Raw genomic sequence first — 27,325 nt, 5'->3', positions numbered from 1 at the left:
CAATGCAACAAAGAAGCTTAAAGTATTTTGAATTACAACACACTGGAATCATGCACTGGATAAAGATTGATCAAATTGGAATAGCATAGGAACAGCTTTTCCTGGCTTTATACCAGCTAATTTCCCAAAGAGAATGGTATCGAGGGAGGGGAGACAGAAATCCAGCATTCCTAATTTTGTTTGCTTTGATCACATTCTAACAGCATCTGCCTCTCACGTATCTGTGTCTTGCTTCTGAACAAAGAAAATATTTCCAAGATTTACATTTTAATTTTCAGGTTCAATAAGTACAAACAAAAATAAACGTTTTTATAGCCCAACCAAGCAGCGTAAAGAGTGAAAGTACATGCATCTGTACTTGTTCATTAGCAGATATGGATGCAGATACATTTGTTTCACATATTTAAAATGGTCTTTTCATTCTACATAGAACTTCATGCCATGTCGCTATTACACAGTCAGACTTACATCAATGGCAGACAGTAGATCCAAGTAATATTTATCACACATGATGGCAAGGCAATGTTTGCTATAGAGCAAGGATGTCCAACTAATTTTCACTGAGGGCCGTATCAGCCTCGCGGTCACCTTCAAAGGGCCAAAGGTAATTTTAGGATTGTGTAAATATAGCAGTAGTTACATATATACAGTCCAAAAATTACCTTAGGCCCTTCGAAGGCAATCACGAGGCCGATGTGGCCCCCAGTGAAAATGACGTTTGGTGCCCCAACTATAAAGTTTTGTTGCTGGGACATTCCTTGGCCTGCAGGTGCTACTTGTTAGATCATGGGGATACCTGGCGACTTTTGTCAGGTGTCCTTGCTAGGACCAGATGTATCGACAGAAACAAGGAGCAGACCGGAGCTTTTAAATGATAGCACGAAGCGTAACACTGGAACACATCCACACTGTCATTTTCTTAATGTGAATTAAGTTAATGCGTTTCAGTTACCATCTACAATGGGCTAAAATCATGCACAATCACAGTTTAGATCATTATTATATTAAGCCACAGTAACACAACCACAATGTTCATCTGTGCATGAACTTAGGAAGGCACAAAACGTGTTTAAAAATCATCCCAACATCTCTTTTGTTATTAATCAGCCTCCCAAAGACACAGGAAACTTTTCATTTTAGCTTGAAAGAAAAAAAGAAAAAAAAATATCAAAGCAAGGCCCAATCTGGCAGGTTGGTTTTACAATTTAGTGTAAATTAAGATATACAGCACATGTGGGAAGGAGTAATGAAGTACTGCTTTTCAAAGGTATTATTTAGCGGCAATTGTTGAAAGTAACATATTAATATCACTGTAAATGAAGTCTGTTAGAGTCTGTTGGATTGACATATATCAAGGAATAGGTCTGACAACTTTGGAGAGGACAACTACCAATATATACTATTTCATATATTAAAGCTTTCTCCTGCTCATCTTTCAAAAGTACATGTTGTAGTCAAAGAAAACCAGCTCCACATGAAGCTGACACTATATGCCAACCTGAAAACCAGACATAGAGATGACTAGGAACATGTAACTTGAAATGCATACTAAATAGAAGTCATTATCTTTATTCCTTCTGACAACTTAATTGAACTTTTCCATCAGTCACAGTCACTGAGCTCAGAGCTGCCACAAGCCTGGCTGGAAACGGCCCAGCTCCTCCTCTCCTCTCCTTCCAACCTGAGGGGTTGAACCCAAAGACATCAGCATATTCAACAAGCAGAACGTGATGCACTTAATCTATGAACCCCCAGTAAGGTTAGGAGAAGAAAAAAAAACCCTACAGCTCCATCTTTGCCACTGATTGAATTGACAGCTCCTGCTATGTGATCCATCTCTTGCTCAGAGGCACAGAGAGTCATAATGAATTTCCATTTTTACAGCTGCTACCTCCAGAGTACATTAAGAAAACCTACAAGAATTCCTCATTAGAAAAAGAACACAAAAATCACACTACAAAACACAGAAGTTAGAAATAACCAGAAAGATGCAAGGCTGCAAGGCTTGCCATGTGCAGCTTTATTTATTTAAGTATCACAGATATAGTCTACATATATAAAGCTTTTCTCAACACAATTCCTTAAAATTATTTCAAATATTTGTGTGATTGATTACCAAATATCTGTTACCTGCCATCTCTAAATAAAAACAAGATTCAGTTACCAAAACTCTGACACCTACAGGCAGAATTCAGTTTTCTTCTCTCTTACCTTAGCTCAACTATGATTAAAAAAAAAAACCAAACAAACAAACAAACATTTTCAACATGAAAAAAGTAATTATTTAAAAAACTCAAGATGAACATTTTTTTTTCCCCCCACTACTAAAAGACAGACAATTTGGATTAAGTTAAAATAGAAAGGTGAACTAAGCTACTGAGTCCCTAAAAGCTGGTCTTCCTGAGTTCCCAAACACCCTTCCAATATTTGAAATGAATTTTGTATGTAGGCTACAAGTTCCAAAGAACTGCAGAGCTTCAGGTACTGTCAATCATTTAAAAACCAAAAATCTTTATGAAGTGTTTAGAATGATATCTAAATATGAGACATCTAGACAGAAAAACATGTATGCATAACAAGCGTATGAAAATACAATTTTAAAAGGATATGGCTTTGAGTGCTGACTGAACCAACCAAGCAATCTCTTCTGTTTCCTCACAGTCAATGTGCCATATTATGATATGAAGAGAATCACATTTGCAAGTGAGTAACAAACATTATTTTAGGTGGAATGTTTTAAAATACAAGAACGCAAACACCAAAAAGCACAGACTTACTGTTAACAGAGACATAACAAAAATTCTTAAAAAAAAAAAAAGCTACTAAAAAATCCCCAAACTTCAGTTGTTTTGATTCTCTTTTGAGGCTTTGCAGAATGTAAATTGTATTTTCTAGCTTCATATTGAATTCTAAATACTAGATATTTACTGTTAGGTTGTAAACCAAAATTCTAAATATTCAGATGACTCAGACTTAAATTCCCTAGATCCTGCACATATCATTACATCGACAGCAAACAATGAGTTAGTAAGAACAACCCTTTTCTGAAGCAGAGGAAAGAATAAGTTAAGATTTAAAAAAAAAATCTTAATACATATGGCTAAACAACTGGCTCAGAGTTTTCCTCTCTGCTCAAGAGTTTCTTAATTCAACTTGCTTTAAAATGAAATTGTTGCAAACCTCACTAACCACACAGTTCCTGCTCCTTACTCCAACCCAGCCACAAGGGCAGCTGTTTCAGTAACACAATTTCAGGAAGATGTATGTAACAACAACAAAAAATATACACAAAACAAACTCCAAACAAACACAACTAAACTAATCCCAAAATCCATCACACACACAAAACCAAACCAAACCAAAAACTCAACTCACCAAAAAATACACACCAAAAAACCACACCACCAGGCTGGTAAGTGGAATTGAATGCTGTTAACATGGCAGTATGCAACAGGGGCAAAAGGGGGAAGACCGAGCAAGAATAAAAGGGGGCCTCAGAGCCAAGGACATTTGCAGCAGACCTACCAAAGATGCAGAGATGGGCATATGACAGTGACCACCAACGACAATGGAGAGAGAGAGGAGAGAAGGTTCAGATAAAGGAGGCAGAAAGGACCAGAAAGGATTGTTGCTGGGCCTGGTCTTTACAGCACAGCCTCTGCTGCCTGGCTGGCACAGATCATGCCAGGATTTACAAGCTCAAATAATACAAAATAATAAAATTCAAAATGACAGCAATGTAAGCCATTCCCAGCACACTTTTACGAGACGCAATTGAACAAAAAAAATCTACTTGACAAGAGTTTATGAAATTAATCCTGTCACATATCAAGGAATCCAAAAGAGAGCTGTACCTGACGTTTTAAAACCAATCATACTTGAGGTAGCAGGATTGAGGGTGGAATGAGGACAAAGCTTCACTTCAGAAGCACTATTAGTTGTTAAGACAGATGTCTCTAGTTCACTCAAATTCATTTTAATGACAGCACACTGATTACAGAAGTCAAAATTTGAGAACATTTCTGCGCACCAAATATATTATTTCTGTAGATAAGAGAGAGCCAACCAGCTGGAAAGGAATTTGGTGGAGAAGGACCTGGGGTCTTGATAGACACCACAGTGACCATGAGTGAACAATGTACCCCTGCAGCAAAGAAAGGCAACAGCATCCTGGCTTGAATCAGGATGAGTGTTGCCAGCAGGTTCTTTCCATCTGCTCAGCACTGGTGAGACATGTGGAGTGCTCAGACTGTTTTTGGCCTCCCCAGCACAAAAGTGACATGGACATACTGAAGTGAGCCCAGGGAAGTGCCACAAAGACGATGAAGAGATTGGTGTATCTGTCCCAGGCGCAGAGGCTGAGGGAGATGATAGAACTGGGACAAGTTCAGTGTGGAAAAGAGAAGGACTGAGGGAATTTTATCAATTGTATAAATACTGATGGGAAAAGTAAAGAAGAGGGAGTGTGACTCACCTCAGTGATGCTCAATGACAGCACAAAGCCAATGGGCACAAATAGAAACACATTTTACTAAAACGTAAGAGAAAACTCTTTGTTGTAGTTGTTGTGGAATTTCCAGTCTTGGAGCCCTTCAAAACCCAAGGCAATGGCCTTGAGCAGCCTGCTCCAGCCTACCCTGCTTTCAGCAGAGCCAGTGGAGTAGACATCTCCAGAGATCCTTTCTGACCTCAGCCATTGCTAAACACATTAAAATCACACAATGACATAAGGTCATGAAATAATTTACCCTGCTCTCTTGGCCTTTGAGCCAAATTGATTTCTTTAAGTCAGAACTGTGACTATTAAATGCCTAGGAGCTATACTACCTACTTTAGACCCTATATGAATTATGATACAGGTGATCCAAGCATTTTGTGCAAACTTTCAGATTTCACTGCTCTTGGAACTAAGAAGTATCCCACCTCTGAAATGTATACCACTGTTACTTGTAACTACAAATCACATGTAATTCCTATTTTGTGTTTTTGTTCTTCTCTTTAGGAAGTCAGTCTGAAGGAAGAGAACATCAAGTGGGAGATAAAATTAAATTATTTTAATTTCCATTCTTGCAGAGCAGTAGAAAAGAGCTGTCTATATATGAGAAGGGTTTGCCTTTCACAAAATTCTTAGTGTTTCTGTTCAACCCAAGGAAAAATAATATTGCTAACTGCAGCAATATTTAACTCGACCCTTTGTTCCATAACTGTAACACTTTTTTTTTTTTTTTTTAAAATCTAAGCACCCACACACTGTGAGGATCCAATTTTCAATTATGATTAAAACCAAACTAAAGAGGAAAGTTGAATATGAATTTGTGACAGATTACATAGCAGTCCTTGTACTTCTTTAAACACTGAAGACAATTTCTATCTCCTAAAACTGTCATAAAGAATTCAGGTTAATGCTTATCCAGAAATTGCAAACAAGCAGCAGGCTTGAAGGTGAATAAGCCTTACAGATTACCTTCTAATGAGCCAGTTCTCTCCAAGTCCACTAAAGATTTACTTTTCATAAAAAGCCACTTTTCTGACAAATTAATGCACATCAACACTTTGGGGAGTGTAGTCAAGTTAAAATAGGTTGTAATCAATACCCCAAAGTAATTCAATGGAAGCATCATTTAATGTGTCTAACCTCACTACCATCAGATAAAACATGGCACCTTGTACTCACTACCCCAAAATTAATATTAGTGCTGTGCTTGAAATATATCTGACTTTTGCCTCATAACATGAGATTATGAATCCTTACATCTCAGAAGCGATCATCAGTTATAGAACAGCTAAATTTTTTACCTTTAAATGTGTTCAGAAAGTCAAACACAAAAACCAAAGAACTGCTAAAAAAAATGTAGTTAAGATGTTCCAAACTAACACTTCCAGTAAATACCCACTCTGATGGGTGCAATGCCTAAGTTTTAAATAATTATTCTCATTTTAAATTGGTGGTTTAGGATATGTCTGCCCTAGTATATATTCTTTACTTTTGGATACTTTATTCAGAGACAGAAATAATAGGTACTGGATCTAGAAAAGAGAAGCGCCGTTGCGTGGTTCCATTACCCTCATAGACCTCCTGCAGATTGTCTGCCACAGCCTCCTGAACATTGACTTTCAAAGGGTTTTCTGTACAGTATAACTTTGAATGGAAAAAGTAGTCAGAACTTTGTATTCCTTTTTATAGATTTTGTACATATTGCCAAAAATAAGAGCAAAACACGTAACTTTAAATTTAAGTAGATAATAATAGAAAAACCTCCTCTGCAACGGTTCAGGCAATAAAATGGTTTTCTGCCTACTCCATGATGCATACTACATACGCATAGGTAGTTTTTACAAGAAACTGATTATTCAATTCTGCTTTAAATAAACCATTTACTTTTCCCACTACGACCTTTTCCAAAGGTCATACTCCTTTTAGCTGTGTTTGAATTGACTTAGAACTCTCATTACAGGACTGTTTGAAGAAATGTTTACCTGTTGCTCACATCCATCGGTGGCCAAGCTTGAAGGAGTAAAACCAAATGCTGAAACTCCGATGGACTGTGACTGGACTCAAGAAGTCTCAGGAAGAGAGCATCTCTTTTTTCTTCATTTTCAACATCTGTTATCTCTACCTGGGGAGGTGGGAAAAAAAAAAAGTTAGTTTTGTTTTTGTTTTTTTTTTAAGAAAGCAATGGTTTAAAAATCAATCAACAAACTATCTGTGAAGGATATAATTTTCAATTACAAGCAAATAAAACAGGAAAGCCCACAGATGATGGTGAGTGACTTAACTGTACATTCTTAATACAATGTAACCCCACACAAGTACCTGCAGTGATGAGTTCGGGGGATCTTACGTCTGTGTTCTTCAACCAACCAAAAATTCCTTTAATTTCCTTTTCTTGATATATAGACATATATACATACACTTATATGTCTTTTTAAATAATAGGCATGTCTAGTGTTTCCCTAATATATATTACTCTCACTCACCTATGAAAATTCAATAGTTTTATCTCAATTTATAGCATCTAATCTTTTCTCCCACAGGAAAGAGCCTTGAAAGATGATTCTAAATTAATTTACCCAGTGATGAACCTTTACTGACAGGTACTGTAAGATTTCTCAATATAGCTGTTTGAATCTAAGAAAAACAAAACCCCAGCCACCAGACGACTCTATCTCAGGAAAAGTGTCCACCTAAGTTTAAATCCTGCAGCTTCTGCCAGGACTTGAATTCACTTTAGTTGATAGCAGGTTCTTTTATAGATAATTACTGCTTGCAGTTTGCATGGTAAAAAAGCACAAGGTAAAAGGTCTGACTGTTGAAGGAAAGTTGCTGTAAATGAAAACCAACTTGCCACTAAATGAGAAGCAGCTTCTGTTCAAAAGTTTGGCTATCACACTAGGAGGGCTTTCACAAAACGGAATTCACTGTCTCTACCTGACATACAAAAGTTCTTGGAGCTCAAAAATAATTTCTTACAATAACAAGGTAGCTTCCCCTGTGTTATTAACACATTCTAACATTCAATATTTCCTCCAAACTTTGAGAAGTTCCAGGATATCAAGCACTTCAGTTCCATCTGTAATTCCGCTGAAGATACACAGCATTAACTGTTAACTTTTCCGTTTCAGCCCAAGCAGTTCTAAGACATCAAAGATGGACAAAGTTTTCCTTAGATCCACAGCTACTCTGAAAGATTAAAGATCATGCTCCCATCTTTTCAAAGCAACTCTGATATATCAAGGGCAACTTTTTCAAAAGAGGTCAGAAAACAAAGATTACTGATGCATTTATTAAGTTGCCTACATAATTTGTAACTTTAAAATATTTAGAGTTTAAAAACTGTTCATTTCTGTCTCCAGGGTGCATCTGAAAGCTCTGTAGACGAAAACATTTTACACAATGAAGAAATGTTTCTGAAATCTGTCCATCTAATATACCTTTCTGTACTGTAAATGTCACATAGCGGGCATCAGTTACCCACTTCCAATATTCTGAAATTCCATCTATACTTGTTAATATAAAATATTATCTTCAATATTTAAATCACAAGGCTGAGAAGAAAAGGGAGAACAGTAAAAGGTAAAAGGGACATATGCCATGCTAACCTCGAAGGATCAAAAATATTTAGCAAATTATGTAACATCTAGACAACAGAAAATCTCACATTGCTTCATCTATCCCCAAACTCCTTTTTCAGACAACTAACTCTTTAAATATTTAAACAAAGTAAGTAGCATTCTGGATGGTCCACTGAGTACATTTTAGTATATTTGCACAAATAGCATGTTACTTCAAAACACAGACTAGATGTTCATATCTCTCTAATGATAACCATAAAAATGGAAGAAACAGCAAGGATGAGAAAAGCTGTCACAGAAATTGAGCCATTAGTAGCAGAAAATAGATGAGAATAGATCAGACATCCTATTTAACATAAACTGAATTCCAACAATTCTGCCTTATAATAATGCACCTTTTTTTTACAGTTGTACAGGCTTACAGCTTTTTTATGAGGTTAACTAATCTAGCATTATAATCTTGTGTTTTGGACAGCTGGATCCTTGCAACATTATTGCTCATAACAACACCCATATTAATATGACCAAACAAAATCAGAAGCAACTTTCTGTTCTTAAACACTGTGTGCATTTCTGAAACATTTCTTTCTACAATGGCCTTTTTTAAGTCACCTACAATGAACTTTCTATGGTGTTAGTTATTTATAGTTTTTAAGAAAATTATTGGAAAATCACTTTTTATACAGCATTTTAAGTGGATGTCACTTCCATTTACTGTGAAACAGGAGAGATAAGAAAGTTGCGACATAGCGCCTAAGTGTGCTTATCTTTAAGAGTGCATGTGGTGATCTAAAACTGCAGCACTAAAGACAGATGAAATGGAAGGTTAATGAAAGAGGAATAAATGGAAAAATACCTAAGTATTGATGGGTAGATGATAAGTATGATTACTTAAGAAAAAAAAAAATCAAATTCCTATTGTTATCCTGCCTTCAAGTCCCCACCCCTCCATCTTTTAATTCTTAGCTGTTTTCCCTTCCTCAATGCATCTTATGCTTCTGCTGCATCTATCAGGTGTCCCTACACTCCACATATATCTGTGTTTCACTCCTGTGGTAATGTGGCTGTTAACTTTTTTTGAAAAAGAAAAGCTGAGGTTCAGATGTAAACCCACGCTCAGACACTGAGAATGCCTGTGTCACAATGGTCACACCGTCCAATGCATCAGGAATATTTTTCAGAAGTATTCCGGAGTTGAAAACATTGTCAAATACACGCCAACTCTGCAAAGATTGGGTCCACACTTCACATTGCACTTTGATAAGTAGTCCTGCTGGTTCAAATGAGATTGCATAATGTCCAAAACTGTACCTTCTGAGAAGCTGCTGTATTTCATTTGTGTGTATGTGCCTTTGCACAATCAAGATGATTGAAATCTATGCACGATTTTCTCACTAGCATCACTAGAAAAATCCTAATGAGAAGATCCAACACTATGCACCAGAAACGCATTTAAAATCTTCATTTCAAGATACTGTTGCTCTTATAAAACAAAGATACACTTTAAAGTCAAATATCATTAAAGTAGCAATATTACCTATTATGAGGTAAATCAAGGCACTTGGCTTAAACATCTTGCGTACTGCTTTATAGTTTGGATGACAAGGTACCTCTTGCCTTCTCTCTAGTTGTTTCCTCATAATTCTCCAGAAATAGGAGTTACAATCAAGCCGTGAAAAAAAGTGAGAGTTCCTTGCTACAAGAAAGCAATACCCTGAAGCAGCACATTGCAACTAAGGGGTTTTTTATTTATATTTGCTATACATACACATGTGTGTGTGTGTACATAGGCACATAGAACATAGGTTTTCCTCTGCATTATCTCCTCTTCGCAAGGCTGAGGGAGAGCATGGTGAGAAGCAGACACCTCACACAGCACAAACACCATGGTCTGTGTTAAAAGGAAGAAATTTCATCTCAGCAGAGATGAAATTTAGCTAAGAAGAAGTTACCATGGTTAGATAAGTCTGTTGTTTTGTGGTAATAACACAGGAAAAGAGAGTAAAAATTCCACTTTTAACTGTTGTAGCAACTCAGAATGACCCATTCAGATGACTCTGAATATTGTAACGCAACAGTGCTGCATTTTTACCAGTGTGATCATCTTTAAATCACAGTAATGGGATAGTGTAACCCAGCTTTCCCATTTTTTATTTTAAACAAAACCCCCAAACATCCTTCTGAACTACTCAAAGGCTATGCAAGGATAACCTGCCGTGAATAGCTCAGAGCCTTGATAGCACAAGTGCCTGTTAAGAAGAATCTGTCACTAAACAGAATAATAAGGAGGGCAGTAAGGAGTATGCTTGAATTTCAGATCATCCCAAAGGAATAAGAAAAAAGAAGAAAAAAGAAACAGAAAGCAAGGACTTTCACTTTAACAACAGACTGGCTCAACTCTGTCTTGTTTTTCCCTAGTTTCACGCCTTCTCTTTGGCAGTAGAACACAGCTGGCTTCATGTTTTTCATTAAAATAATAGGCTGCACAAATATTTACCACAATGGGAAAGTCAATTAGGAGAATTAATTTTAGAAATTATACTCATGATAGATTATAAAATGAAATACAAATTAAGTAAAACCAAGCCTTATGTTAAACTGTTAAAATACACAATTTCATTATCAATAAGGGACTACATCTGTTTAAAATCCAGACCACGCAAACATCTGCCTATGTCAATATTCCTTAAAATAACATATAGGAAACGAACAAAGCAAAATAGAGGCTACAGAAACAGCACTAGGTGTTGCTTAAAACTGCATTAGATACTACCAGCTGTCTGAATCAGTGCAAACTCCTCTTATTCGTATGTTCTCCTCCTGAGCACTTTGCTTTTACATGTATTCCTAGTTTCTCCTGTTATTTTATTATTATTCATCCTAAGTGGTTAGGATGGCCCATAAAGGAGTTCTGACTCATCCTATTTTATCATTGCTTAATAAAGGCAAAAATCAGTCCATTTTTCCGAAATACTGACCAAGACAGTAAATTAAAAACATTTCCGAATGGGAGTGCGAACTGCAGTTACAATGTGCAGCAGCTACAGTTCACTAGACACAAAAGTCAGATTTTCTTTTTACCTGAGATACATTATTTTGCATGTCTCAAGTAGATGACTCACCAGTAGCAAAGACCTGACATAGCATATGTTCAATAACCCATCCTCTTAAAGGGAGAGTTCTGAACTTGCTGTAACTTGCAAATCTTAAGAAAACTAAAACACTGCTGAAAAAAATAGTGCTGGAGTACACTTATCAAACAATTGGACAAAATGTCTTAGTTCTTACATCATTTTGCTAGTAGGAAGTTATAGCAGGCAGAATTCCTACAAGCTTTTAAAAACATTTGGTTTTATATAAAATTCACGTGAACTATATGGGCACAGGTGCTTTACTGCTAAAGTCTAAATGATAAGAGGAATCTGGCAGTTGGTTGAGATACTTGTAATCTCTTCAACTATACAGTACCTGAGGACAAACAAAGTCTTTGTCTGACTTCAGCCATCCTGAGCAAACTTGGAAGGAATATTCTTTATACCCAGTGCTGAAATAAAAACTTAACACGCTCACATTCCCTTCCCAAACTGTTCTGCCTGATAATAAAACCTTTCAAAGATTTATATAGTCCTCTTCCCTCTACTAGATGCCCAAAATGTTGAAAACGCTCAACACATTTTATTCACTTTAAATGTGCAAAGTTTTGACTCATCACCTTGTTCCATAGATTTGTTATTGCTTTACAGATACTTATCACACATGACAAACATGAAGGAGTCCCAATATGAAAACTTCCCTCAAAAGTTCGTTATGTAATATTTTATAAAAACTGTACGATGACACACTTGAAGAATGACAAGGTTAAATACAGTTGTGTACATCATACATGACTGATAAAGGAAACCTTTGGCATGGCAGTCCACAGGATTTAGTTCAGTACATTATGTCAATCTTGAAAGTGAAGTTAGTTTAAAATCATTACTGACAGCAACAGTGGAATATATATATATTTTAATTGTGTCCTTGAGGCATAGATATCTACTATATAATATTCTCACAATCGTAAATGACAGACACACCTGATAGAGTTATAAATGTTTTATTGCTAAAGCTATATAATTTGAGAATCTGCCACTGATCAACACGGCTGATACCCTAGAGAGGGTTTTGTTGAAGAAATAGAAATGCCAATAAAAAGATCCAGCCAATCCAAACCTTTCCTTCCCCTGAGATAAAATACAAAAAGCTGCTTATTTACATATGAGAACGGTGAGCAAGGAAATGAACCTAAACAGACCTCTGCCTCCTTCTGCCCAATGAAATCTGTTCTGCAAATTACATTTTTACTCCCTGTGAACATGGCAAAGCCATGATTTCCACCAACAGACCTTGCTCACTATTAAAACTAATGTTCTAAAGATACAATCAATAAGGGTGTGTTTGTAGCCAAAGAATCCAGATGTAGAAACCAGAAAAAAATATTTTCTTTCATTATAATCATTTGTTTACTGAGAAAAGCTGCACCCATGCTTAAAACCGAGTCCCTATATAAAAGTCAGAGACATTTGTGGTTTCCAAGAGCTGCAACCAAAACCCTACTGATTTAGAGGATTATAAAATTCATTTTATTAGATCTACCAGATTGTAAATGTAAATATTTCAAAATATGTTCATGTTCCTCACTGCAGCATAAATTTGAATTAATACGGCATTGAAAACAGAAACACTAAGCAGGCACTTGAGTAGTCCCTTATTGCTACAATGCATTCTCAGTTCATCAGAACTCCCTCGTAAAATGCACTATGTTTTTATTTAGCTTCCCCACCTCCCCACCTGGGCCCTAGTGGTAGAGAATTCATCTATACTTCATTTTAAATTACTAGGTAGATCTGACATGAGAGATTTTCTTCAGCTTTGAGATGGGGAATGCTGATGCTAAAACTTGCTTCCACTCATTAGGTAGGGATTAGCAAGGCTTACAAGCAATGACTGAAACCGTTGATAACAATTTGATAGAACTTCTGTAATTGCCTGCCTGGTGTGATGTTCATGGCACAAAAATACAAAAGTATTGTCTTAACGAGTTTACTATCAGGCATATCAGCAAAGAAAACACTGTCCTTCCTACACAGACAGGCCAGACAGGGCTGGTCACTGAAGAATTTGATCTTCCCGTTCCCATCGTTCCCTATTCTGCTGGTATTTATGCAGCTACTGAAAAGCCTGCACAAACATAAGTTACTGAAACATACTGGAAGCACATGAAAGCAAAGCCAAACCTTGTTACAAAAGACATATAAAATTAAAGACTAAGTCAAATAGGTAAAGTTAATTACTCACACAATGAACACGAATGTGAAAAATCACCAGTAAAAACAAACCGCAAGATTACCTTTGAACAAAGTTACATAAAAAAAATAGTTGTATGCCGATGGGTGTCATTTGAGAAGTCCATCTTTCCTTTAGCACAGATGAGTTTTACCTCCTAGAAATATATTCCAAATATACTCCCCTTGTGGCAGAGGAACCTGTCAGTTTTAAATAAGACTTTTTCATCTTACTTTTTCCATCTACCCAAGTTCACTTGTGGATAATCCAACTTTCAATTCAATTTGGATCTTGGTAAATGGAAATATATTACACAGTACTAAGTCAAAGCTGAGAGATGGTAACTTTTAGAAACTGTTCTATTGGTCTCACAAATACCCCCACAGCATGATGGAATATAGTCCTATTTTATGAAAAAACATTGTAGTGGTTTTGAGCCTGGACCAATGTTGCAAATTAAACTCCCTTGCTTGAAAGAAGTATTTTTGAAGCTATGCCTATGGTGTTATCCTAAATAATAAAACACAACAACTTCATTGAGGAAAATCAGTAAATCTGTATGCCATGATGCAGTTCAGTCCATGTTCTCGACTTTAAAAAAAAACCAACAACAAAACAAAACCAACAAAACCAAACAAAACCCCAGCACATTCAAAATGCTGTTGATTTCCATTACTAGGGGTAATACAACCTGAGACAGCAATGCAAACGCCTGTTTCACATCTCCCCTCCATCCCAATTTAAGACCAGTGATCAGACAGGAGTTCTTGGTGGACAATATTCCAAGTCCTGAACTCACAAACAGAACGTCGGCTGCTATGACCCAGGCTTTGGAAAACCAGCCACTGCTTGACAGACCAGAAAGAAGTCTCTGCTATCGAAACACGAATCTTAGAGCAATCAGTACAAAATTAAAACTGAGGTCGAGACTTTTGCATGACCAAGTGTGTTCAGAACCCATAGCTTTCTATCTTAAAGGAGGGAGAACTCTGAGGTCAGGCTTTCTTGTGCTTTCCCCCAAACCTAGGCACCACATATTAAAATTATTGTGAATATAAGTGCTGACCATACACGGAAGCCTGCTGCACACAGGTACTAGAGGGATGCGCATAGTCTCACAGGTCAAATCCTGCTCAGACTCAAGCCAGCGAACAGGATAAGCAAGTTATGGGATTCAAGTATAAAAACAAATCAACCAGAAGTCTACTGGTGATGAATTAAACAAAGACTCGGACACATGTTAAGTTGCTTGTTGAGTAGAAATATCCGAGAACTTTTTTCTTCCAAACTTATTTATATATTGTTTAATTTTTTATCTGCTTGATATGCAGCTCACTAAGAAATGCATATAGAGTCAGTAAACACAAACGTGTTCCCTAATGCATAAAAATGTGTAACTCGTGCAGAAAATAAAATCCATTCATTTGTATTCTGCAGACTATCTCCTAATATGCAAATACATTTCAGCACAGAGAAAACCTCTGAAGACTTTACATAGATATTGATAGAGAGATAAGGGCAAATAAAGAAAAAAATATGCCTTTGAAAGATGTATATAACTAGCTAGCTAAAGCTGAGACAGGATTAACATATGTGTAATTTAAAATGTATATTGACTAGGTGTCACATAATAGGTAATAATTTGGATCTATGTAAATCATGGCTAAAACTAAGATCTGTGCAACCCAAGGAACTTAAAAACATGTAAGTCATTTTACTTGTATGTGCCAGCTACTAATAACTGTTTCATATCAGATAGTCTATGTATAATATAGATACTTTACATCTAGAACAGAAAAGGGTGTTGGAAGATGCAGCCTGGGAATGACAAGATTTTAATCCTTAAATATTACTTTGAACTTTAAACTGTTAAATTTCCATCAGCCATTTCGTCTCATACCTTGTACAAGTGGCTCTTCAATTTACCTTTTCTGATCATCATTACCATCAAGAAGCAATGTGTATTCAACCGTATGTATAACTGCTGTCTTGATAATCAAAGTCTGCAATTCTTGCTAATAGAGGAAAAATGAATTTAAAAGCCATTTTCATGTAAATGAAAACTTGTCAAAATTAACCTTTCCAAAAATGTCATCCTGCAGACAGGCTAAACTGACAAAGTTAAAGATGCATTTTTAAACAGAACAACCCACAATAAACTAAGATATCCTCTTTTGGGAACAACATGTTGTTGATGTTGACTCCTATTTTAAGTAATATTTATTTAAGCTGTAAAAACTGAAATAAATGAGTAGCTCTGTTGCAGCCATAAAAATAATCAGAAGGCAAGAGACAGCACCATGCAACTGTCATACTAAATGCCATTAAGTAAGTATTGCAAATGGAGGCTTTCCTTTTGATTTGATGCAGTCACAAGTCCTAGCAGTCACAGTAATTATAGGCGAGTCTCTGTGTAGTAAAAGCAACAGTGTGGGGAAAAACCCCTCACGTTCTCAATCAACATGAACTATCAGAAATTATTAAGAAGTAGGAACTACTTTTAATACCTGAGAGAGGCTCCTCAGATGATAGAGCTTACAGACCTCTAAATAAAAAGCGTCATCTAGGAAGATGGTTGACGGATAAGATAAAACTGTTTTAAAAAAAGCATGGCATCAACTGAACATCACAGTTCTTAATATAAAAAAACCTCATTTAAGTTATTAACAAAATAACGACTAAAGAAAAACAGTTTTATAATGTACTTATATTTTCAAAAGGCTTTTAACAATATGCCTGACTAGAAACCACTGAAAAACTTGATTCACTAACAGGAACAAAAACAGAAAATGCAAACAAATAAACAGCTTATGATCAAACAGTAAATGTAAAAAGCAGAATTTTTCATGATTTCATGACTGCTTCTATGCTTATATAAATTAAGTGATACTTTTGGAGGAATGAAAGCATTGAACAGTTAGTACTGCACAGAAGTGAGCTACCTTACATTTGTCAATGACACTGTAGAAAGAAACTCTCAATTGACTCCAAAAGAAAAAAAAAAATCTAAGCAAAGTAAATGACCATATGATAGCAAATAAAACAGAACAATGGTAAAACCACCACATTTTCAAGTATGCTAAATTAGCTTGCTTGAGTCAAAACAGGAACCTGAACCTCACTGAATGCAAAACAAAGACCTCTGGTTGATGTACAGCGGAAGTCAAGAGGGCAATCCAGGCTGTGGGATGCCTATGCATGGACTGCTCATCTCCACAAGGACATCGCATTCACTTCTGCAGTTATCTCCTTTCAGGATGTATAATGCATATTAGAGTGGGCTCTGAGATAGAGGGAGAATAGTTACAGGCAGCGATAACACTGCGGACGAGTGACTGGAATTGTTTACGCAGATGAAGTAAACAACAGAATAAGGAAAAAAAAGTGACGAAATACAAAAAACAGAGAAGGGACCTTGATTTTCTGGATTTTGATACCCTATTAAAAAAAAAAAAAAAAAAAAAAATCGAACACCACCACATACCAAATCACATAAAAAGGTGAAAAAATATAAAATTTAAAAAAAAAAATTCTTCTACAAAATTTTACAGTCAATGCTGCACAGTGTCCCAAGGCCAAGCGTTTAGTAAGAGACACTCAAGGTTGAATCACAGTTCATCCACCAATTTATTGGCAACATCATCACAGAACTCTGAATACATCACTAATGAGCTCTTAATTTTTCTGAAACTGAGATAGATGCAGAATATGCAAGATTTAAACCATTCTCCACTTATACCTTAATTAAAGAAGATCTCTTACAGAGAGTGGATTATCACCCATGAATCCACTCCAGAGCATTCTTATCTCCCTTTGAAGCAACTGCTGCCTGACAGAGAACGCAGAGCACCCAGGGCTCCCATTCAAAACCGTCATGCTCACTCAAGCTATACTGCTTTTCTCTCCACTTTGTCTTATCCGTTTTACTTGCGCAGTTAATGGAAAATATTTAATTTGCATCTTAAAGTACTTAATTAATCATACATGCTACAATTTATATTCTTAGAAAAAAAAACATTTCACATGTTTGCATATGGATAAATTGCATCTTCAAGGAACGGAAATTACTGCTTCAAAATATTAATTAAAATTTAAATTAAATTTCTTAAACTTAATTTTTATGCATTACCAGTAGAGAAACAATGTCTCTAGAATTACAAACAATGTTGTAACAAATTTACTCAAAGCTGATAGGACCATAAATCTTTCTTCTAATTAAGCAAATTTCACAAATAAAAGTTGGCTGAGGATTAAACAGGTACAGCTCCTTCACCTATATTTTGCCAAGTCACGCTAAACACAGGTCGTTGTTACCTGATAAATTACTTCAGCAAAATCACACTGGAATTCTTAAATCTCATTCTGATTTCCCAGTACTGAGATTTAAGTGCAGCTGACACAAGTAAAGGCAATGGGAAAAAGTTGAAAAACACAAGACACTGAATTGAGGCCTTTCTTTATGAAGTCATATGAAGAAATACCATGTAAACAGATATAAATTCTTCATATACTAGGGGAAGAGGGAAAAAGAGCAATGGACATTTGACAGCCATACTCAAGTTATCAGAAAGTCATTATGTTAATGTAGACATTATTAAGGTCACTGAGACACATAAAACTTGCATATGGTACCTATAAATTGTCTATATGAAACACGAGCAAATGTGTGGGGAATGTACACGACAAAAATACAAATTAATCTGGGAATTTTTCAAAGCTAAACTTTAGGGGAAAAAAAACCAACAACCAAACACATAAAAAAAAAGAAAGGTGCCTAAAGTTACAATCTTAAATTCATATTAGAAATCCCTTCCAGTTTTCAAAAATGCTCTGTATACCCCAAGATCATGAAAAAAACATAATATAACAATGTGAAGGGAAAGCCTAATGACATTACTTCCTCTAAATGGCAAAGCTATTTGCATTTAAGTGCCAAGCAAACAGTAATTACATTTTGCATTTGCATAATAATTAAACAACCCCTTTAAGGCAAGGTGTGTCTTACAGAAGCTTCACAACTATTAACTTCTTATCTTAAAGTAACCCTTTGTTTATGCACAGAGGCTTTGTTAATGCTGTTGTAACTTACTGGGGCAAATCTCTTAGTACTGTAACTTATGTCTTGTAACTGGTCACTGAACTGAATGACTGTATGCACACATAACCTGTTAGCTGATACCCTACACATGTTAGACAGTGCGGTGAGTCATTACAGACTATATTTTTCCATATTATATGCAAACAAATGCATTTTCCTTCTTAGCTGGATAAAGCTAAAATTTGTTAGGAACATTCAAACCCACTTTTTTCTCCCCTCCCCCCCCCTACTTTTTTTTAATATATAAAAAAGTCAGTATTTTGACCCATATTTTTCATGCACCACTTAACTAGAAAATTACAAAACCTGAAGGGCTCAGATACAGTTCACCAAGGGCATTAAGACAACATATGCCTCCTCCCTCCAGTAGCACGGGATGGTACTGGAATGTGAATTAAAGACTCTCAAGCCTTGAAAAAATGAGGACCCCTGAATTTTTAATTTTGTTAACTAATCATTAGAAAACGGGAAATTGCTGTGTTTCTGACTGTTTGATAGATAGCCGCTTTCATAAAGTACATTTTTAATTTTCTACAAGCTGGCCTGTTTCCCAGCAGCACGTTGATTTGTAGGACCACTACTTACAGCACCTAGAGCATAATTAAATATTAAGTCCCTCCCTGATGTATGCAAAGTCTGACTAAGAGGATTAGTAGACACACTGGGGGTGGCTTTCACACATTTTCTGCTAATTGAACACTGCAATATCATTAAACTTATCTTTACTCAATAGAAATCCACATTCATCCTTTACAGTGTCAGCTGACCCCTTCTGTACCAAGGAATGGTAAAGAGTGATCCCATAAAAGCATGTAAGAAATGTCAAGCAAGTAAGGATAAAACAATCTGAAAGCAAGACAATGAATATTTTTTTGATATGTTTACAATTTAAAGTTCATTAAAATAAAACAAGCCTTCAAATGCATTCATTTACAAGCTAAAATAGCATCTGATCCACCCACACCCTTCCTTTTTTAAAAAAAACGTGATCAAGTGTTTTATTGGTTCACTGCATGGGAAAGGATAACCAAATTAATAAAAGTGTAGTGATGTTAGAGAAATGGATACCTACAGACAAGGCAGACAGACATAGCGGTCTGAACATGTCTGAAAGATGAAATTCTTTCTGTCCACTTGTTAACCCTGCTTCACCCAAGATTATCCAGCAACCTGGTAAAACCGTTCAACTGTGCTTCAACATCCCCTTCTGTAAAACCGGGTTGTTTTTGAAGGTCTTTGCACCTGAAGTATTTAATCACAAAAGAAACTTGCTTAACTAATGCTTTGCCAAAAAGCTCATACAGAAATCTCTCAGTTTTTCAGCAGTCATGTAACTACTGAATTCTGCAGCATTCTTGTTCCACCAACATACCGTGAATGACTGTGAAATATACCTAGCAAAAATACAGTGAACAGCTTTCAATATGCTATTTTATTATGCTATTTTCTCTGTTAATTCATAAAATAACAAACTTAATTATCAAATAAGGTCATCACTTGCTTTTCTGTTATCAACTTGTAGATTAGCATTTGACATCAGCTGACTAGAAGAGAAAAAACATAAAATAAAAAAACCAGTCTAAGTAGTGGATCACTCATTTGTTTTCTTGGACATTTGAGAAGAACTCTGAATTTCAGTGACTGGTACCTAACAGACAAACTAATATGACTCTTTGACTAAATCCCACATCAGTTACCTAGCACAAAATATTCAATGACAACAAAGTGTTCTCATCTATCACATTTAGCTTGAACCGACATGAAAATTAGAATAATTTTTAAATATGTTCCAACAAGACTCTTATAACTGCACTCTGTGGCAGGAAGTGGGGTGAAACCCAGTTATTTTTATACATGTACATATAAGCAGAGATTTCACTATTGCTAAGTATGAAAACTATTTCTGAACTGAGCTAACTCATAAATACTAGATGTAGAGAATTTTATATTGCAGTATTCAATACACATCTTTACACAATCAGCTCTGAAAGGTTTGAGCTTATCTAGCACAGTACTTAAGCTTTTTACTACATGGCTTCTTGCACTACTTGCTTACTCATCAGGAAAAGAGCAGAGCATTGAACTGATCACCAACTCTGTATTACAAGCAAATGCACTGGTGCTGATAGTCAGTGCAAACTTCTTCTCTCACAAAAAACAGGTGTGTTTTCCTGCCTGAAATCTGGAGTATTCTAAAAGCCCACCACTTCAGGAGACATAATTATTAACATATGATATGGAGACACCTAAACAGGCTAGAAGTTTGGGCCAACACACATTGTAGGGGGTTTAAGGACCGTGCTGCCCCCAGGCCAGGGCAGGTGGGGACAGTGGGGCTGGGAGCAGCTCTGCCCAGGGCCTGCGGGCCCTGCTGGGCTCTGAGCTACGCGTAATGCAGCCCGTTAATTCCTTCAACATCACCACAGAAAAGGAAATGGATGCAAGTTTAATGCTGTAAAGTTGTATTTTGACTTATCAGACTATGGGAGAAAATAAAAGTGATCTGATCTTATATATTTCTCAAAACAGCGTAATGGGTCTCATAAGGTTTCTGTCAAATACAGGTTCTTTTTCTGTCTTGTACAGACATGGCTGAAAGCTATTCTCTATCTGTAACTTTTTTTTTAACGTACTCTAGTTGAATCTTTTAGATTTTTAATGCTTTTGGATGAGAAAGTGGGTCACAGGCAACACAAATATTGACAAAGGACTGAACTGAAGATGAAGAATCCAATCACAGTCACCTGAAGAGCAGCTGAGGAGTTAAGTGCTGGTGTTATTGTGAAAGCAAGAGAAAAAGTAATTTCTAAAGAAAGCAACAGATAAGTACTTACTTTTTCTTTTAAGATTTTTATTATGATTATTCCCTTGGATGATCTTTGCACAGTGAGTCAAAAGTACTTTTGTTTCATATGAATATAAAATGGTTTTGTGCATAGATTTTTTGAGGAACTATCAGAAATAATCTATTTTAGTTCCATAAGGTCTTGGCATATGGGGGTGGTATTCAGAAAATGGATGGAAAGTAACTCTGCTTCTGAATAATTCTACATGCAGCAAGCGATACATATACAATTTGAAAATGGCAAAAGCTTCAAAGACAAGACTACTTCTTCCTGTTAAGCCTTTACTGTATTTCGAAATGTAGAATCTCTAAAAATACATATGCTGATATTACGCACTTCATCAAAATGAGTCATTAAATAAAGCAGTTAAAATGTTAATGAATAACCAACAAGAGCCTTTTTGTATATATGGAATTTTTAATATTCTACTTGACAAACTCAAGCATTTTCACTCCTAAGAACATCGACCAGATGATCCTTATTGATCTTAGATCAACTTCTACATATACTTAAAAAACAAAAGTTAAGAATTTTGTTTTATTTGAATTGAAAGTTAATCTGTTTTAGACTTGACAACTTGAACTAGAAGCCCTCTGTTTCTCTTAGAAACAAATAAAACGTTAAGAGTAACTTCTTTTGCCAATGGTTTTACCTCCCCCCATCCCGACTTTACACTGAAAAAGACTTAAAATTATCACTTCAGCAGATAAAGCTGTGAACTGTTTTTAAGCAATGACTGTCTTTCAATTGTTAGGTGATGCCTCTTAAGAGACAGTGGCAGACTAACTATGACTAAATGCATTCACAGAATCACAGAATGTCAGGGATTGGAAGGGACCTCAAAAGATCATCCAGTCCAATCCCCCTGCTGGAGCAGGAACACCTAGATGAGGGTACACAGGAAGGCATCCAGGCAGGTCTTGAATGCCTCCATTCACTACCAATCTTTCCATTTGAGATGGTTTGTATGTTCCTACATGGAATAATACTTGAAGACCCCCAGAAAAAAGGGACAATTGCCAGTAATCCTCATTCTAATCCTGACTACAATGTCACACCAAGTAGAAGACAAAGAAAGAAGGTAAAATTGATAGAAAAAAAAATGATCAAAAAAAGAAAGAATGTACAAAAACTTCAAAGTTAACATTTGACATGGAGGAAAATCATTAGTATCTAATCAAGTTCGGTATTACACACTCCTGATCCCAAACAAAAGCTGAGGAATCCATTAACTTTACTAACTTTGTTTTTCAAAGAATCATAATGTTTTAGAAACCTGATTCAAAAGGGAGGTTGGATTAGTTCCCATACCAACAGCAACTACATACTGCCAGCTAGCATTTAATCCTGTAATCCTTGTATAAAACCAATCTTATGTTAGAATTTACAGCAATCAATATTAATACCTTTGTTTCAGGCCAGCAAGCTCTGAGAACAGTTTGTGTCCTGAAGTACACGAGTAGCTTGCTATCCTCATCACTGAGATGGAAGGCTTGCTCCAGAATTTGCAATACTCTGATGCGAGGCTTCACTGCTAAAGAGTCGTCACCACAGAAAGGTCTCAACCACTCCAGAAGGTCATCTGAAGAAACTACTTTTTCCCTGTAATTAAACAATACTGTGTTAAACAGTCTTTGGTAATTCTAATGAAAGTACTACATGTAATTTCAAAGCTTTAACGGGTACACATAACAAACATGTAACACTGGAAATGGAAAAGCTCACCTCTGTGAGGCTGCAGAGAAACCAGCCTTCGTAAATCAGGTGCCTAAAGCTAAGTGGTGTAAGAACTGTTTCTGAACTTGAAATAACCACGTAATACTGCTGAAATACATCTATGCAGTTACACTTCTTCACATGCTACTGTGATTGTAGATTGTATTGTAATGGTGCTGGATTTCAGCAATTGGAAATCCAAGCCTTTCTATGGTGCCTGGTCCTGACTGATGCCTGTACTCCCACTGATTCTGACTTTATGGAAAACCAGCTTGACTGCATTTTAAGTATGACATTTTTATATCTGGTGTTTATTCACATTGCCCTGCATTATCTTTCCTTCCTTATTCCATTATGCTCTACATACACAAATTCGTTTTTCCTGATTGTAGCTCTAGCCATTTCTTATTTATTTTTTTCCAGACCATCTCTAGTCACCCTGATTATTGTATTTTCTACTATGTTAATGATTGTGGAATGTCCATAATCCCTACAAAGAAAAGAAGAAATGTTAAAAACCCTAAGTCTTGGGAGTTTCCTGACTTAGCAATTAGAAAAAAGTCCTTAATTAAAGAATTTGATTTTAAAAGTGTATTACATTGAGTACATTCTAACTGTTTGAAAGCATTTACATTATAGAGAATACCATGAACTCACCAAACAGCTAGTAGCAGCAGTGATCTCTTATGTCGCTTAAAGGATATAAACTAGCATATAATAAATTAGTAAATGATATTCTGCTGTCTTTCAGTAGTATTTTAAACTAACTTTCTCTTTAAAAAAAAAAACCAAAAAAACCCAAAAAACTATCAAGAAAGTGGTTCCAGCTGGAGTGTGATTTATAACTAATGCTCCCTTATTGGTCTTAACAAGACAGACGGGAAAGTAATATCAGACAGAAAACACCAATTTAACCTGTCTTGCAGCACTGAAATAATAAACATTGACAGCTTAGGTTTTCATATTATAAAGATTTCAATTTTACTTAGGCTTTATATTGTCTAAATGATGCTGTTAGCTCAGAACTTGAGCTAAATTAGACATGACCCTGCTGAATAGGTGGCACGCAAACTGTAAATTAAAAGTTTGGGAATTAAGACGACCTGCTGAAATATTTCAAGACTTTTGTAGAGCTCACACCTGATGTTCATATGTGTTTTCCTGAGGGAAAGATTTACATTTTGTAAACTGAAGAGCTGAAGTTTAAGGTGATAAATAAGAACAAGTATGTAAATGAATGTAAACAATCTCTCGTAACCACAATGACTTTCACTCCAGCTTGTTGTTTCAGCAGTTATATGTTGATGAAGTATACAAATAAAAGGCTCGAGAAAGTATAACAACTCTCCCTTTTTACCTTACAATATTGCAAATGAGATTTACTGTAGATTTTGACATCTGTTCAGTCCAATATTTAACTAATTTGACATCAGTGGAGAAGCCTCCACACAATAGTATAACTGTTTTTGTTGGCTGCTAGAGAGTATGTGGTTTATTACTACTATCATACATGAGTTTCTAATACGTGAATTCTTTGTACATCTGGAAAGAAAACTGCTTTTTTTTTTCCTTCCTTGTCTTTACTATAAAAGTAAAGGAAAATGTCCATGAGACATACAGACCATTATGTGCCCTGAAATAAGGATCTCTCCAAAAGACGAGAAAAAAAAGTGGTGAAGCATCACACAGCATTTGTAAAAGTGTTTCTGCACTATATCCTACAAAAATTGACAAATGTAGACATCTAAACTCAGATATCTGAAAGTGAGTTGTTACTATTATTTGTGGTTTATCTACTAAACAAAAGAAGTGAAGTACTCCTGGTAGATATACAATCTGCCGTAGTCACAGCAGAAAAAAAACCAAACAAAACCACACGTTTTCTCAAAGCACCATAAAACATAGTTATCTAAATTTTAGGTGCAGTGACTTGCTCTCTTTCAAACAATCAAGTAAAGGTTTCTGTCAGGGCTCAGAGTTTGAACCTGATAAATGATCGCCTGCTCCGGGCTAAAGTCTTAGAAATTTGAGTGCAAACCCATTATGCATATCCATGAAGAAAAATCGTCCCTATTCAGTATCGTACCTTCAGTGCTTCCAAGAGAAGTATCTGTCAAAATCGTAACCAAAAACCCATACAGTAACTTCTTACCCTTTCTCAACGCTTGCATGCACAGCAGAAACGATGCCTTCTAGGATTCCAAGTGGATCTTTCACTGATGGAGATGAGCCACTATTTCCACTGTTAAGGGAAGACATAAAATTACCATTAAAATAGTCCTTAATATCATATCTAATTTCATCCCCTTGTAGGATTTACATTAATTGTTCAATACTTATACCAATTTTCCATTTTCCCTGCTTAACTAGTGCCTCTATTTTTATGTCAAAGTAATGGAAAGAGCAACAAGAATGGGAAAGAGAAATACTAAAATACTTAAGTGAAACTCTCAAGAAAAAGAATAGTTAGCATTTAGCACTTCTAACACAGATTAGGTCAGCAAAATATCCATGTGTAATCTCATTACCTGAAAGATCTCATCAATATTGACTAAACAGATTAAAAGTTACACCTAAATGTCACCATCTTTTTAAATATCATCTTGCAGCATCACTATTGGTTTAGATCGATTTGACTATGACCTAATTCAAAACAGCACTATCTGATGATTCAGCAGATTTATTTTGCCACCCTCTCTGAGATTTATTTTTGCTTGGATAAGTCAGGACGATGCTTATCAGAATGAACAAAACTAAAAATGAGGGAAAATGTGGTCAAGAACAGCATGTCAGAAAGGGGAAGATTAAGCTGCCCATCGAGTGGCATCCACTGCGCACGTGCAGGAAAAGAAAAAGGTGAACCACGTTGCCCATCACACATTCCAATTACATAATAATGTTCTTCTGCAGGTCAAAAGTTAGTAAGTATTGGGAAATAAAAATAATAAAAAAAATCACTTCAGTAAGAAAAAAAAAAAGCTTCACTCCTAATCCATTGCAAGTGACATTTTCTGCTAAGATTTTCAGCAAAACAAACCCAGGATGTGACTTGGTGCTGAATGAGGGAGGAATGTTACACTGTGTCCCTTCGTTGAAACCATTCCAGTAGCAACACCTGGATCCGTCAGAAAAACAACAGTTTTGCCTGTCTTAAAGTTTGTCAGTGCTGCACTGAAGTAAGAGAAACAAAGGCAAATAGTTCCCAAGTTAGCCTACTAAATGCTGAGATAAAGTGTATTCTCTCTACAGTTAATCAGCACATCAAAGCTCTTCTGCTACTAAAGATGTCAGCCTCTTCCTATACGATATTAAGAAAAATGAATATATGTCCAGACTACCCTGGCCTTCCTGAAGCCAAAATGTGCTGTAGAGCTGACTGTCATTTGTAAAATCCTGCAATATTTCTCATTTTTTGTCAAGAATCATGAGTGCTTATAATTTTGCCAGTTATTACTTCAGTAAGGTAAATCTATTATCTAAAAAATGATTATATTATATTGCATAGAGACCTGAATTTTTATAGCCTTCAATGTCTTCCTTCATTCAGAGCTTTCTGTTTTTATTTTTATCTTAATAGGTAATCAGCACTTCAGTGAATAAGACTAGATTTGAAGTCAACGTGACTCCATTCAGAACAGATGCAAGATAATGTGCTGCATGACAAATTCTCAAAGCAGAAGCAGAAAGCTTGTAACACCAGCCTTCTTTTCCTCAAAAAATAATCTTACATATGACTATGATAGAAATGTGATTATTAACACCCATGCCACCATATGGCATCTAAACAGATTTTAGAAGAGTGAAGCTTAAAGCTCAGATATTTTCCTAACCATCTTCAGAATAACTGGTAACAATGAAATTATAGTTGTTATAGTTTATGGTACAGAAATATCCAGGATTTCAGATTCCCAAAGAGAGAGGATATCTGTACAAAAGATAAAAATCTATTTTCACAAAAACAAACAAAAATCCAACACATCAAAAGAATCCAATACATCAACGGAACTGAATCATGCATTAAAACAAACAGACAAACAAACAAAACCCCAAAAAACAACCAAACAAAAACAAAAAACCCACCAAAACAACAACAAAAACGTAATAAAAAAACCCATCAAAACACCCTCATCCTTAACATTACACGAATACTGCAGAAATATGGAAATGGTTAAAAAAAAAAAGGAGTATTAAAGTAATATTTTTACACAAGCAGCTACATGCATTAGGAGATGGCATTAAATTTGTTTTAAAAATACAAAAAGCTAAG

At 35.8% G+C, this 27,325-nt stretch overlaps 1 protein-coding gene across 1 annotated transcript in view; it reads right to left on the bottom strand.

The window, feature by feature from the left end:
- Nucleotides 1–27,325, bottom strand: part of NBAS (NBAS subunit of NRZ tethering complex) — a gene marked incomplete at both ends in the record, with an annotated part of 184,068 nt that overhangs the window by 15,321 nt on the left and 141,422 nt on the right. The window contains 3 exons of the mRNA XM_080341011.1: nucleotides 6,478–6,617; nucleotides 22,749–22,944; nucleotides 25,211–25,300. Of these exons, the coding sequence (XP_080197137.1) occupies nucleotides 6,478–6,617; nucleotides 22,749–22,944; nucleotides 25,211–25,300 (426 nt within the window). The remainder of the gene's footprint in view (nucleotides 1–6,477; nucleotides 6,618–22,748; nucleotides 22,945–25,210; nucleotides 25,301–27,325) is intronic.

Source organism: Nesoenas mayeri (genome assembly GCF_963082525.1).
Source record: "Nesoenas mayeri genome assembly, chromosome: 3".
NCBI classification, from domain to species: domain Eukaryota; kingdom Metazoa; phylum Chordata; class Aves; order Columbiformes; family Columbidae; genus Nesoenas; species Nesoenas mayeri.
The sequence above is the reverse complement of the archived record's forward strand: the minus strand, read 5'-3'. Positions and strand labels throughout refer to the sequence as shown.